The 15,185-nt window shown below is 42.1% G+C and overlaps 1 protein-coding gene across 1 annotated transcript; it reads right to left on the reverse strand.

Moving 5' to 3' along the window:
* Window positions 1-3,876: 3,876 nt before the first annotated feature.
* On the reverse strand, window positions 3,877-14,955 carry LOC123095777 (uncharacterized). The gene is made up of 10 exons (XM_044517341.1): window positions 14,832-14,955; window positions 13,811-13,987; window positions 13,652-13,726; window positions 12,823-13,320; window positions 12,048-12,413; window positions 7,078-7,169; window positions 6,942-6,985; window positions 6,799-6,860; window positions 5,187-5,517; window positions 3,877-4,149 (listed from the first exon to the last, which is right to left on the reverse strand). The coding sequence occupies exons 2-9, from the start codon at window positions 13,973-13,975 to the stop codon at window positions 5,197-5,199; spliced, it is 1,623 nt and encodes a 540-aa protein (XP_044373276.1). The 5' UTR covers window positions 13,976-13,987; window positions 14,832-14,955; the 3' UTR covers window positions 3,877-4,149; window positions 5,187-5,196.
* Between the last annotated feature and the right edge of the window lie 230 nt (window positions 14,956-15,185).

The raw sequence follows: 15,185 nt of genomic DNA on the forward strand, positions 1-15,185 counted from the left end.
TTGCAGTCCAAAGCGTATCTATGGAATGCACACATCTAGGGGGAGCCCGTCTATATTTTATCGATTTTGGGTTTGCCTATGCTCATTATATATCTCCATGTGCAAATCCAGTATTGTCATCAATCCACCAAAAGGGGGAGATTGTAAGGGCATATTTCTCGCTAAGTGGTTTTGATGATTGATGACAGTACATTTGCGGACTAATCGTGTGCATTGAGCATTTCAGATATTTCGTATCTAGGCACAAGACGATTCGGTGTCTCTTGGACCCTATCAAAGACGGCTGTTCTCTACAGTTCTTTTTGGTGGATTTGAGTCGTAGGAAAGCCGTACTATTAAGAGGGGGTCCGCTTCGGAAAGGTTAGGGTGGAATCGACACGTACACATCTGTTCCTTTGCACCACCTTTCCTTCGCATCAACGGAGCATCGTCCGGTTATCTTTGTCTCTACGAAATGAAGACTGCCAAATGCCAAAGTGTGTGTGGGGTGCGGTAGTACTGCTCAAGGGAGCAGTAGTACCACAGGTGCTTGCGGTAGTACCGCAGGGCCCAGCGGTAGTACCGATCCTGGTGAGCGGTAGTACCGCTGCCTCCGGCCCTGACTGACACTGACACATGCGGAAGTAGGTGTGGAAGTAATTTTTTACTTCTGCTCCTACGCGGTAGTACCGCTCCCTGTGAGCGGTAGTACAGTGTCGAATTTTTGCATAGCTCCAAACTTAGCGGAAGTATTTACGGATGTAATTTATTTATTCTGTATATTTCCAACTCCAGTTGAGCCCTGCCTTATGGTAGTACCATAGGGTAGCGCGGTAGTACCGCTCCGGCGGTTCTACCGCTCGTTGCCCTGTGCAACGACGGGCCCTCATCTGGTCTCTACCGCGCAAGCGGTAGTACCGCAGTTGTGTGCGATAGTACCGCACCGCGTGGGCTGAGTGAGGGGATAGCGGTTGGATCTTTTCCCCTACTATATAAAGGGGGTCTTCTTCCCCAAGAAGACCACCTTTTCCCTCCCCAAGCTCCACTGTTGCTCAAACCTCCATTTTCTCCCGATCTCTCTCCCTAGCCAATCAAACTTGTTGATTTTCTAGGGATTGGTTGAGAAGGCCTCGATCTACACTTCCACCAAGAGAAATTTGATTCCCCCCACTAATCCCTTGCGGATCTTGTTACTCTTGGGTGTTTGAGCACCCTAGACGGTTGAGGTCACCTCGGATCCATATTCCATTGTGGTGAAGCTTCGTGGTGTCGTTGGGAGCCTCCAATTAAGTTGTGGAGATTGCCCCAACCTTGTTAGTAAAGGTTCGGTTGCCGCCTTCATGGGCACCAATAGTGGAATCATGACATCTCGCATTGTGTGAGGGCGTGAGGAGAATACGGTGGCCCTAATGGCTTCTTGGGGAGCATTGTGCCTCCACACCGCTCCAACGGAGACGTACTTGCTCTCAAAGGGAAGGAACTTCCGTAACACATCCTCGTCTCCACCAGCTCCACTCTTGGTTATCTCTTACCTTTACTTGTGCAAGCTTCCATTGTGTTGTATCCCGTGCTTGCTTGTGTGCTTGTTGTTGTTGCATCATATAGGTTGCTCACCTAGTTGCACATCTAGACAACCTACTTTGATGCTAAGTTTAATTTGGTCAAGAAAAGCTAAAAATTGTTAGTTGCCTATTCACCCCCCCTCTAGTCAACCATATCGATCCTTTCAATCTTGTTGCAAGTAATCATGTGAATTTTATGTGTTCGATATTTTGATGGTATGTATGTTGTGATTCCCTTAGCGGTGTCATGTGAACGTCGACTACATGACACTTCACCATATTTGGGCCTAAGGGAATGCATTGTGGGGTAGTTATTAGATGATGGGTTCTGAGAGTGGCAGAAGCTTAAACGCTAGTTTATGCGCTATTCCCTAAGGGACTGATTTGGATCCAAAAGTTTAATGCTATGGTTAGAATTTATTCTTAATGCTTTTCTCATAGTTGCGGATGCTTGCGAGGGGGTTAATCATAAGTAGGAGGTTTGTTCAAGTAAGAACAACACCTAAGCACCGGTCCACCCACATATCAAATTATCAAAGTAGCGAACACAAATCAAACCAACATGATAAAAGGGACTAGATGAAATTCCCGTGTGCCCTCAAGAACACTTTGCTTATCATAAGAGCCTGTTTTGGCCTGTCCTTTTCCTCAAAAGGATTGGGCTACCTTGCTGCACTTTTGTTACCATTACTGTTACTTGCTCGTTACAAATTATCTTGCTATCAAACTATTCGTTATTTATAATTTCAGTGCTTGCAGACATTACCTTGCTGAAAACCGCTTGTCATTTCCTTCGGCTCCTCGTTGGGTTCGACACTCTTACTTATCGAAAGGACTACGATTGGTCTCCTATACTTGTGGGTCATCAGTAACAAACAACATAATAGTCACAATCTATCTACAATTCTACTCCACTAGTTTTAACGAACTTCTTTTTGGCTATTAAAGTCTTTCTATGGCAGATCCTTCTTGAGGTGGTCAATGTTTGTTGGTAGTCTCCGCAAAAAAAGTTTGTTGGGGGTGGATGGCCCCTTCACTACGTCGACCGACTGTATAATCAATCGCCCTTTCCGGGAGCACGCTCCTTGGCGGATCCAGTGTTGTCCTCCCGCTCAGGCTCAACGAGAGGCCCTGCCACACGCAACAAGGCATGTCCGCAAGTGATGGCCTACGAGGAGAAACACAAACGGCGTCGGCAAGGTCAAAAAGTACCTTGAAGAAGAGGAGCCCGTCGCCCACAGCGGCCTTGAATAGGAGGGCCCGATCGCGCGTCCCTTCGTTGTACGCCTCCAGCCGCGCCATACCCTTGTTGTGCCCGCACTCCTCATCCTTCTCTCTTCGTCGTGCCGTACCCGCCTCCTGGCGCCGCACGTTCGCCCGGCAAGGGCCCATCAGTAGCACGGGTACGGCGTTGGCGAAGCAGGAGGCATGAGCCGGGGGACGACTATGGTGGCTTCCCCACGAGGTGGTTGAGGCGGCTTGTGCGGGGTGGCCTTAAGGGGTGGTCAGGGCGGTGGCCTTGGTTGTGCGGTGGTAGCCGGTGACCCCATGAATGGCGGGATGATCCGGTGGGCTACCCTGTTGTGCGATGGGCGGTGACGCTGACCGTGGATCTGGTGTCCCAGTCAGATCCGTCGCGGCATGGCTTCGGAGGCTCTGTACCAGCATTTCTGCCGCCGTATGTCTACATGGCAAGGCTGCACGTGGATCCAATTAGCGACGATATCAGGGTGCAATGACTTCCGGTGAAAACCGTGTTGGCTTTGGTCATGGTGGACAATAATGCCGTCATCATCATAACAACAAGAGATGGAGCGGTGTTGCATCTTCAGCATTGACGGCAACGGGTCTCGGTGGCATGGGGCAGTGGGATCTTAGTGGTGAACGCGTGTTGATGGGCCCGTGCAGGAGGGTAGCGTTGTCTGTCATCATGGTGGCGTCGACGGTAGATGGGTCTAGCAAGCTCAATGCATTGATCACGACGGCAGAGTATAGAGCCTGTGCATGCGGTGTGTCTGCTAGACCAGCTCTTGGCTAGCTTGCGGGCAGTTTGGTAAGGCCACCGAACTTGTGTGTGTTGACGCAAGGTTAGGACACATCATGGCGACAGAAAGATGGCCTTGGATTGATTCACGTATTTATTTTGTGAGGACTTTGTTGAATAATATAATAAAGATGGTTGCCTGCATCTCTTGAAGAAGAGGCCGGGTTTATAAGGCAGTGGAGCACCAGCGACCTCGGAAAGAGCGCACATGATCTTCCAGTCACCCCTAAGCGTCACCGACTGTAGAAACAAGTCCGCTGGGTGCATCCATGGTTTTAAATAGCATTAACGTTAAAAATCACTGATGGAACCAGACACAAATGCATACAACATTAACGTTAAAAATCATTCAAAGTAGTTGATGACTCAAAACCTAAACCTCGATGGTACAAACCATCTCCATGCAGTCTTACTACATGACGAGAGTAGATCAGAATTACACACATTTGACACTTACAACACCACATCTAAGTGGAGTCAAGTCACAGCAGCTATCAAGTCAGGCATCAGTCTGAATGACGCCATGCAGAGTATTGGCCAATTATCGCGAAGAAGTTGAGCCTCCTGCAGTGTTCCCAGAACGAAAGGCAAGTCGACAAAATCAGAATCACTTTGGTAGTAAATAATGAAAATGACGTGGACAAAAAGGAAATGAAATTCTCCCATGCCAATGCAGATTAAGGCACATTGACGCATTGTTTGGCACCACAGGCCAGAAATTTAGTTCAGGTCAGTCATTTTTCCCACTCAATCCAGAGATCACCAGCTTTCCTTTGGCGATCAACTGGAAATAGAAGTAAGCTTAAGGTATGATTGCATCTCCACATCCAAATATCTACTATGATGCAACATGAACGAATCCCACCTACCAACCAAGGTTGGTGTTCACCAAGGATGTGCATGCAAGTAGTAGTGGGTTGTTAGATGAATAATTGAAGACAAAGGCATCTTCATGTGTGCAGGAGATTGAAGAAGCACTACAAGACTAATAATCCCATGACAAAGAAAAAGATCGTAAAAAAAATTCCATGTCGGTGAGCATCAATAGAGGCCGCTCATTAAGACTGCAGCTTTAACATGTTTAGTTAATGGAGCAGCACCATGTTGAGCACTGGCTAACTAGGATCAAATGTGTTGTATATTTCTCAGGGCTGAGAATTCTCTAAGAAAACAAAAACATAGAAGAAATCATGTGGATCTCTATTGCTTCCCCACAAGGATTTAGATGTCACTGTCATCTGAATTATCTGCACATGGACCAGTTGGGGAAATAAATAACAACAGGGTTGCTCATTGCTAAGCAAGCAAACATACCCGAGCTTGGTGTAGCCCTTGAAGTAGAAGAACCTGGAGACTACAAACTTACAACAGTGGGGGGAAAGACACAATAATAGAATACCTAACCCTATCGAGCAAATAACCAAATCCTTAATGAACTATCAACGAATAATCTTAACTACTCCCTCTGTAAAGAATCTAAACACTCTTATATTTCTTTACAGAGGGGGTAGTTAAAAGGTGCATCACGAAAAATCTTTCTTCCCATGTGTTTATGTGGTGCGTTTTCAGAAAATTTGGAGGGAGACAAACTCCTGACATACCTTTCTACTCCTACTTTAGCACCTTCAAGAGCCTGAATGCACCAGTAGCAGCAGTGACAAAACACCTTCTGGGTTGATTATTGCTTGTAAGTGGCGAGATTCTCCGCATTGGACCAAGTTTATGATTTGGAGTAGGAGTAGGCCCATGGGCCATTTTGTTACTCAGAGTGACATGGAGTTGTCCACGAAGCCCAGCCATACGATCTGAGCTTGCATAGGCTGGATACACCTTCAAAGGAAACCGAGCTTGTAACACTGATCTCCAATATGGGAAAAAACTTCTCTTTGTATATGTGGGATCCCGTCCTCCGCCAACTTTCTTCCTCACGGCCTGTCAAATATTCCATTACAGGTACATAAAAATAGGAACACCCATACTTCCAGCCAGCACCTCTCGCTTAATGTATTATGTTGATCAATACACAACATAGGCGTTTCATTAGATATGAATGATGTAACTGCAGTGTAGTAATTAAGTAGCATGCTTAAGCAACATAAAAAGCTGTTGAACCAGTACAATGCATGGCACAAACATTGCAAGTGAAACATGCTTTTGTTATTGCCTCCAACAATTATACTCCCTCCATCCCAATATTAATTGTCACTCAAACGGATGTCTCTAGCACTGAAATAGGGAGTGTTACACTGCATCTTCTTCTATCAGAATCTTCCTCACAGGCACCAAATAAATTTCAGATGTAACGAATCATTCAAGAACAGTAAGGTGTTAGAAAAAAAAATGCGCAAGCCCCCTTGGTGAAATCCCCATGTTGATGTTACTTGGAACCTACACGGTACAACTATGTTATTAAGTTAATTAAGCCTACTTTTATTGCGTTTACCCCTTATCTTTGGTAAAAAGAACCGATGGAAACACATTAGGATGGCAGAGATGAACAGTAGTTGGAATGCCATGGCATTGCAATAGGTGATATGTATTTGGAGGCAACTCAAAGCTAGAATTTAGTTTCTATACATGTTCTTTTAGGTACACGAATACTTGTACTCTATAAATATGGCTGAAATCGCTACTACAAAGCTGCCCAGCTTTGCAGCATCAAACCCATCACTTTGTGCTCTACTCCCTCCGTCCCATAATATAAGAACGTTTTTTACACTAGTGTAGTGCCAAAAACGTTCTTATATTATGGGACAGAGGGAGTAGTTAGTAACCCATCTGTGCTGCCACAAGGTGTAGGCAAAGCTGCTTGGTACTGCTGCACCAAAATCAGTGTTAAGTTATAATGGGTTACCTGTGTTTGTGTAGTGTGCTGCCGTGCCATAAGGGCGAGGCCGTCATTTCCAACAGTTGTGACCTGGACTCGAGATTAGGGCAAGACGAGTACAGTGAGAAGTCAAGAAAATGCGCCTTAAAACAAAGATTCTATTATGTATCTGGAAGTGTTCATGGGATCTGTCAATTTGGGAAATGTTTACTTCTTTACATATTCTTAGAAAAAGTTGATGTGAAATAAAATAAAAAGAACCAGGAAAGGGAACATATTCTTATAGCTTTCTTTCTTTTTGCTGCCACAATATCATTACTCGTTACCAAACACCATCAGTCTATCCAAAACTAGATCAACCCCGGCCCAGATGTGATTATCTTTACCTTATCGTCTGCAGCATCCAGATTGGTCGATTCCATAACTGCCATGTTTGCATCTGTAAGCCCTGTTATCCATTTTAAAAATAAGGGAAGAGATTAAGACTCAGTTTGTTAAGTGTAAAAAGAATCACTTGAGCCCCACACACCTTTGCATGACTCTCCGTTTGACTTTCTGCAGTTATAAGGCTGGCTGCAACAAGTGGGAGACAAAATTAAATAATCAGCAAAAAACCGTTTATTCACATAGAAAATTATTGTGTGAAGCAATACAAAGAGTAGTACAGGTTTATAGTGTCCATGAGATCTCCAGTAGGGCAAAATCCATAGTCCTCGAGGACAGATGAAACATGTTGAAAGACCTCCGCATGGGGAACCTACATGACATACAAGCTGTTGTATAAGGCAATATATCACTAACATAGATCTACTGCATATACAATGTGCTCCCTCCTTCCCCATATACATGGCGTATAAATCCAGCCAAAAAGTCAATTCTTTCTGAGTTTGACCAAATATATAGAAGAAAATATCAACAACTACAGTATTAAACAAATAGATTATGAAAATATATCTAATGGTGGATATATTGATACTGATTTGATATTGTTTATTAAGCATACACGGTGACGCTAAACTAAGCAAGCGCGCAAAACTAAGCGTACGCGCCGGTCGCTAGTTACCCGCTTGGTGCGCCGCTCAGCAGGGCCAGCCACACATCCGAGAAAATGAGGGTAAAAGCAAGTAGCAAATATCGTAACGAATTTAATTTCCATTACTGCTCCCTGCGCCTCACCTTCGTTCTGCAATTCTGTTAGCTAATTGATGACAGTAAAAAAAATAGCGTATATGGTAGATTGCACTCGTCGTACTAAGACCCACACCTCCTACCACTAACCATAGTAGAAGTACTATCATATATGGTAACGGAATTAAAAGGCTGTCACACACCACCACTGGATCCTCTAATCGTAAAAATAATAATAGATGAACTAGTAATTAGTTTATCGCATATTGGAAGTAGCATTACCATGTATAGTGCATCTTAATAATAAGTAAATAAAAAACAAAGATCAGTATTTGACCTCGTAAAAGAGAATAGTGATGGTAATAGACATCACCGCATTACTACGTTCCCTTCACTATGTTACTTATGTTCCATTAACTCATCACTGCATGCAAATTTTCCTAATCGTGCATAGCTTAGATTTATGCGGAGACACAATGAACATGATCCTTTTTCAGCACATGCTTTAGCAAATGAAAGTGAAAACACTAGTGAATATAGTAACAGATTTAATTTCCATTACTGCGGCCACATGAGTCATGATGGTAATAGACATTGCTACATTATGATGTTCCCTTCACTCTGTTACTACGTTTATTAAATCATTACTACACACGAATTTTTCTAATTGTGGGTAGCTAGATTTCTGCGGAGGGGCGCAATGCATAGGATCCATTACTACACTCCATTAACTCGTAACGATGGATTTTCCACCCACGCTTTAGTAAATGAAGGTAAAAACACTAGTGAATATAGTAACAGATTTAATTTCCATTACTACAGCCACACGATTCATCTCCACCCCGCAGCTCTATCTCCCTTACTACTTTCCACTAACTGTGGATTCTCCATCCGGTCCAACCGTGCGCATGGTAGTAGATGGTTCAGGCTAATTAGCGGGCCGATGGTTGGTTGTGTGGCCGGAGCGTATGCTAACTTGCATTTGGGGACAGAGGTAGTACCAATTATATAACCAATTGTAGGTAGTCAGATGGTGGAAAGAATTGTTTGGAGGAGAAAACTGCAATTGTGCAATATAAGTTGGAAGGCAATAGAACAGTGTGCAAAAAGAGTTACCGAATTCAATTCACTAGGTTATATAAACTACATAACAAACATATTCGGATTCATCCAGATTAATGTATCTTGTCTATTTTAAAGCAAAATCTGCTAGCTTCCACAAGTTCTGTGTATTTAACTACACATTACGATCTAGGCGCTTCAAAGGTACGAATCAAGAACTGCATCACACTTTTGTATATTTAACTACATGTCATAGTTATTCAAATTCCAACTATTTCAAATCATTTTAATTGTTTTGGTTTGGTTTCCTAAAGAGAGGTGTCGATTTCTTCAGGCTTTTTCAGGTTATATGATCCAAATGAAGTTCAGACAAACTTAAAGAGGTTAGTCATGAATTGCATACACCTAGTGTTTGTTCTACTACATTGAACCGTCCTGCCGGGCCAGACAAGTTGCTGTAATGAGCTCCAACTCACAGTTTCTTGGAGGACCTGGAGTTTGTAGGCTAAATGAAGTACCTTGTGCATAAATTTTCAGTCTAACATGAATAAAGAAGGCTCATGTCAACGCCCTTAATATACCACCCCCAGCTCCAGCAGCTAGAATTTTTGGAGCTGGGAATCATGCCAAACAGCTGCCACCATGAAAATATGGAGGTGCTCATGTTTGCCAATTTATCTGCCATGTGTCCACGAAACAAACAAAGAGAAATGACAAGCGCATGTTCTGTATTCATGCACCATGCAACAGCATTAACCAAACAATTGATGTTGATATGGGCAATTTTACTGCTAAAAACGATACAAGCTAGTGACAGAACCAGAAAATAGACATAAGTGAAGCCCAGAATAAATAAAATTGGCATTTCACACTATACTCATGTCACTATGTCAGATAATATTAATATGGAGATCGAGTGTTTCTGTCACCAATGTTTTCACTATTTATGCATGTAATTAGTATTCATTGTAAGATTTGCATTTCCATGACAAAAATGCATATGGTACTGGAGAAGGAACTAATATGCTCCTTCTAGTTGTAGTGTGTGAATTCAATGCACAAATCATCAATAACTGTATCTATCATGAACTCGTATAGCAATCTCCTTCGCAGTGTAATAATATCAAGCAATGTCTTAGAAGATAAAGCACAAAAGGTGTTCTTCCAGTTTGTTTGTCTGTTCGATGATTGAAAATAAAAGGAAAGAAGCAGCCAGACAGGGGACCTGATGTGGATGAGTATATGGATAACTAATAACAAGCTGGTTGTTACTAATACTTTTCACATAGAACATTTCATTAAAATAACTACCACAAGGGCTTTACACCCATTAATTATCTGCTCATTTCATTATCTCTGCCACACCTTTCCCAAGTGTTCAGAAATAAGAGGGCTTTGTATCTCATTGCATTATATGACAGGCTAAACATTAGAGCAAGAATCAGCTATTCAAGTAACAAGCCGACGTGAAGTGGATGGAAATTTTCTGAATCTAAGTGGCATCTTGGGTTTGAGATTCTTTCAATTAACAAGAACAGAATTTAGTGATAAAAATATTAGAGAACATGTTAAATTGATATATAGCATCAAGCAAGAGAAAAGAAATACGCTTCTTGAAAAAAATATTCACAAACTACGCATTCTCACACATATTATCAGGAAACTACACTTTTTTTAGTATGAGCTGTACTGATAGGCCAACAGGTCAACCACTCTGAGGTCAGCAGAGCCACATGTGTATGGCATGTTTTTCATAGTTGTCCAGCTGGTAAAATATGCAGCTTTATGATAACATTAGCACAATAAGTACAAATCTGGGATAAGGGCTCGAAAAAGTAGTAGTTTAGTGATAATTTTGAGATAGATAATTGCTGCAAGAAAAGTTTATTGGTTTAAGCAAGACAACTTAACATTGCAGCAAAATTGGCGTAAAATAAAATGCAAGGTTCAACGATATATAACAGTTCCATCGTCCATATTACACCAAAGAAAACCTCATATATACTACATAATACAAATGTATTGCAATCTTATTATTGTTTGAAACTTGGCTTTCAGGTAGAATACACCAACTCTGGAATTCAGATACTAAAACTCGTAACAGTAAATAATAAACAATATCAATTACCTAGGGCATTCTTTGTGAAGGTTGAGTTCCCCGGAATCTTTCTTCCCAGCTAGCCCCTCTCACATAACTAATCCAACCCTATCTCAGATCAATTACCCAGGGCACCCTTTGTGAATGTTGAGTTTCCCCTGGAATCTTTCTTCCCAGCTAGCCCCTCACATAACTAATTACTAATCCAACCCTATCTCAGATCAACCAGACAAGATTATATCTAATCTATCTTACGGATGAGGACTGTTATTGGAGTAAACCTAGGGAAGCTCCTGCTATGGGCTAAGCCCATGGCCCAATCATTAGGTAAAAAGGTCTCTAGCTTCTCAACACAATGGGGCTCTTAAGCTCTCTTTTTTACTGAGAATGAACAACACTTTTGGGAAGCATAATCTTGTGATTTTTCTAATATAGTTGAAACTCCGCCAAACAGAAAGAAGATATGTTGGCTATGCCATAGCCACTCAACGCAACCAGACTCGACATGTTGTGAAACAACCGATGATCTTGAAGAAGTGTTAGATTTACTAAGTTAATTTCTGTATAGATTTGTTAAACAGAATGAAAGCTTATTACAAAGTTGTCAAATACTACCTCTGTCCATGTTTATTAGGCCAGCGAGCAGCTTAGGGCCGTCTGTTCCTACTAGGCCACGTAATTACGCCTGCATTAAAGGCGCTGATATGCTGGCTTGATAATTAAGAGGAGAGAATTCCATAGCACATAAATATTAGGCTGGTCATAGTGGGGAGTAACTTATACTAGTGTCATGCATATGACACTAGTCTAAGTTACTACCTCTATAGTGCAAAGTAACATAATAGTAGTGTCATAAATGGGTTCATTTATTAGCTTGTAGACTCATCATTTCTCGGGAAGTGCTATGTTACAGTAACATATTATGTTACTATAAACACCTCTCTCCTCATTAACTACATGCCACATAAGCAAAAAAAATTGGAGTGCTATATGTTACTATCTAAGTTACTCCCACTATGACTAGCCTTAGGAGCATGCACATCCAGGAACAACTCTTGCATTAACCGCTAACGTTAATAACAGGGGCAAAATGTCCATGCGCTTTAATCGGAGCAGAGCGCCAGAAATTTCCATTGTGCCTTGGTCCTAGCATTTTGGCCCCCCGGCCCAGTAAACCCAGGCAGAGCAAGTATAAAATTATTATTTTCAGTTGAGGTGAGAATTATCTTGTTGCTAAGACTAGGGCATGTATTTTCTTAAACAACAGTACTAACAATAGTAAAAATACAAATATTAAGTAAAAGGCATCTGAGGCACTGCAGCCGCAATATGCCAAAAAACGCTTACCGCAGAATGCGCTTGAATGTATGCAGAAAGATCTTCACCAGCATGGGAAATTACATCAACAAGCAGCCACGCGCAATCAGTAAGTGTCTTCCTTTCCTCCAGAAGCTCCTGTGCCATTCCATGTGAACCTTTCTCCCATTTCAAGGCAATTGAAAGCCTCATTACACATTTACTGAGAATGTCAAACCCATTTTTCTTACTACTGCCATTCATCTTGGAAGAACTGCCCCCACGGATTTGCTCTTGAGCAGCCAGTAGTAGAATAGCAGACTGCATAATTTTTCCATCCTCAATGTAATTCCAGAGCTCTTGAAGTAGATTATTTGTTTTCGCTGCAAGCAGTCTAGTTGTGTCCAAGAAGATCTTCTGTAAAACAACAAGGAACAAAATCTAAGTCCATTTAGCATTCATATGCAAGCAAGTAATGTTGAATAATCTTTCTATATATCGCTGTGTTTCCTCCTCTCAAAGTAAATATGGATTAGGGGCAATCTCCAAGGCAAAGAAAATAAAATAAATTAACAGCAACAGTTTTTGTATATTTTATTGATGAAGTTTTACCCTTTACTATAAGAACATACACTGCACATGAATTCAAAAAGGATTAATAAATGAAAACTTTAACTTTTTCTGAGAAGTTGAGATGAAAGGATGCCCAGTACTTAGTATCACTAATTTCATTATAACCTGTCAGGGGTCTACGGTATGAACATAGTTACTCTTTACGTCATCCTGCAAAAGTAGTAATTCGTATAGGGAGGGAAGTAAAACAGACCATTTCAGGTAGACACAGCAGATGAATAAGCTTGTAGATATAATCCAGATGATTATGGCTGCGAGAAAGATTGTCCTCCAGATACTTATGCAGGCAAGTATTCTCAACTGCGACATGGAGCGGGAGTAGATTCTTGATGACATCATTGCCAACTGTGCGCACATTGGGTGATGCACCATGGCGTAAAAGCAGCTTGATCATGTCAAGAGAGAACCTTTCAGCAGCTTCGTGGAGCGGGAAGTATCCATATTTGTTTATGCAGTTGGGATTGGCGTGCATCCCATAGAGCTCAGGTGCCATGCCCTCCAATACGACTTTTGCACAACGCAGGGCATTGAAACTGACAATGAAGGTTAAGGTTTGTGCGGTGATGGTAAGATCCGATGACATGCCCCGGCCTCTACAGTTCTGGAAGAGTTGGAGGAAGCACCGGGCACTGTCCTTTACAAGGATGGGCTCCAATTCGGCATATTTGTCCAAGAAGTTATCAGCCACCCACTAGAGGAGTCCGTCACAATTGAAAAAGGTGAAAGGCATCAGTTATCCAACTAAAAGCACAACAAAATAAACTGTCTTGTGGTCTATGGAGGTGCATGTATGACAACAACAATGGAAACAACAAAACCTTGTAACCTTAAGCAAGTTGGTGTAGGCTAAAGATAAACCCAAACATGAGGCAGCAACAAGGAGGGAGGAGAAAGTAAGGGAATCTAAAGCTAGCATGGTTCAGGCATGTGAATCAACATGTTCCGATCCAAGGTTCATATATGACAACTAATGTAATTGAATGAATCATCAATCAAATTATGTAAACGAAGGTAACACAAACCTGGGGAGCAGGGTCTGGGATGATTATGTCATTTGCTATGGACTTGGCGATCTTAACATTCCTTTCTAGCATAAGCTGAAAAAGCGAATGTCAAGAGTCAGCACTGGGAAAGAAAAAACAAGGCGAGAGGAATATCACACAGATGGATAGTTATCATACCTCCTTGACCTTTCTCAAATTAAAACCCTCAGTAACTTGAAAATAAGGGACAGGGTAATCCGGATAATCATTTCTTATAGTAATTGTTTTATCTTCACCATTGACGTTAGCTTTGCCCAGGGCAACTAACTCTTTTTTCCACGGTGCTTTAAATTTCAAGTTCATCCTTCTGTTTTCCTGAAACAAGAAAGTGTAATCTTGAATTATGTGCCAAACAAGATTACTACAAGGGCCACTGAAATAAATCCAGAAGACCCTGAGATAAAGTGAGTCCCATCTAAAATGGATCGCGGATCACTAAAACATAAACTTATGCTGCAAATAGAAAACGATGTATTTACTCTGTAAATCCTGAAATGTAACAATGCTAAATGCGAAAAAAAGGGCCGCACAAGTTTCTCAAATACAAGTTGAACCAGGTGGTAGAAACTCTGGTGCATAGACATTATGGAAATCCAAAAATCAAAAGCTAAAGTTGATGTTACAGTTCAACAAGGATAAATGATATTCACTGGTTAATGACTCCCACGAATAACTGAATTTCCCTTGCTGATGCCACCTGAAGGACAACGAGACATCTTCACTTGCAAGGAACGACTACCAACTAAACAAAAAACAGTAGTCGCATTTTGAGTGTCATGTTTACTCTCATATACAACTCGATTAGTCCAATGTTTACTCTCATAAACAAGGAAGCAACTGATACTAAATACTGCGCAGACAAAACAAGGTGCAGGAAAATTAAGCTTTCAGTCCAATGTTCAGATTAGAGAACCGTCAGAGAGAGTTTTATACTCAGATCGGAAACTAGATCAATCAAGAACGGCGCGACAGTGATAATTTATCTAGGGGCTAATAGTTTCATCAGCTTTAGTCGACCGTAATCCGTAAACGTATCATAGAAGGCCCGACTAACAATTTCATCAGTACTCTAGGGCAAGATTCGGCACACACAGAAACCATACATAACAGATCAGATAGCAAACGAGAAGGAAGAGGCGCGTGCGGTGGGATAGAGTACCTCGTTGGCGGCTCGCCGCGGATCTGGAAGGAAGGAGGCGACGGCGCGTACGTCGGCCACTCGCCTCGCGGCGGCACACTGTATCTGACGGCTGGGAATTTTTTTTGAGAGCTTTTTTTTTCGAGAGAGAAGGCCAAGTGTGATAAAACAGGCCCATTAAATGATCAAAAGGGCCCAGCACGGACATGCCGCGCTCCTGGCCCAGACACAGCACAACACGCGGAAACGGGTCAGTGCACTGGCACGTTTAGCCCACCAACCGGCCTGATTTTTGGCTGCTTTTGGGGGGCGCCAGCTGCGCGGGGGGCTACAGAATTTTTTTATTTTTTTCTTTGTTTTTTCTTGTTTATACTT

This window comes from Triticum aestivum, chromosome 4D, assembly GCF_018294505.1.
Source record: "Triticum aestivum cultivar Chinese Spring chromosome 4D, IWGSC CS RefSeq v2.1, whole genome shotgun sequence".
Classification (NCBI taxonomy): domain Eukaryota; kingdom Viridiplantae; phylum Streptophyta; class Magnoliopsida; order Poales; family Poaceae; genus Triticum; species Triticum aestivum.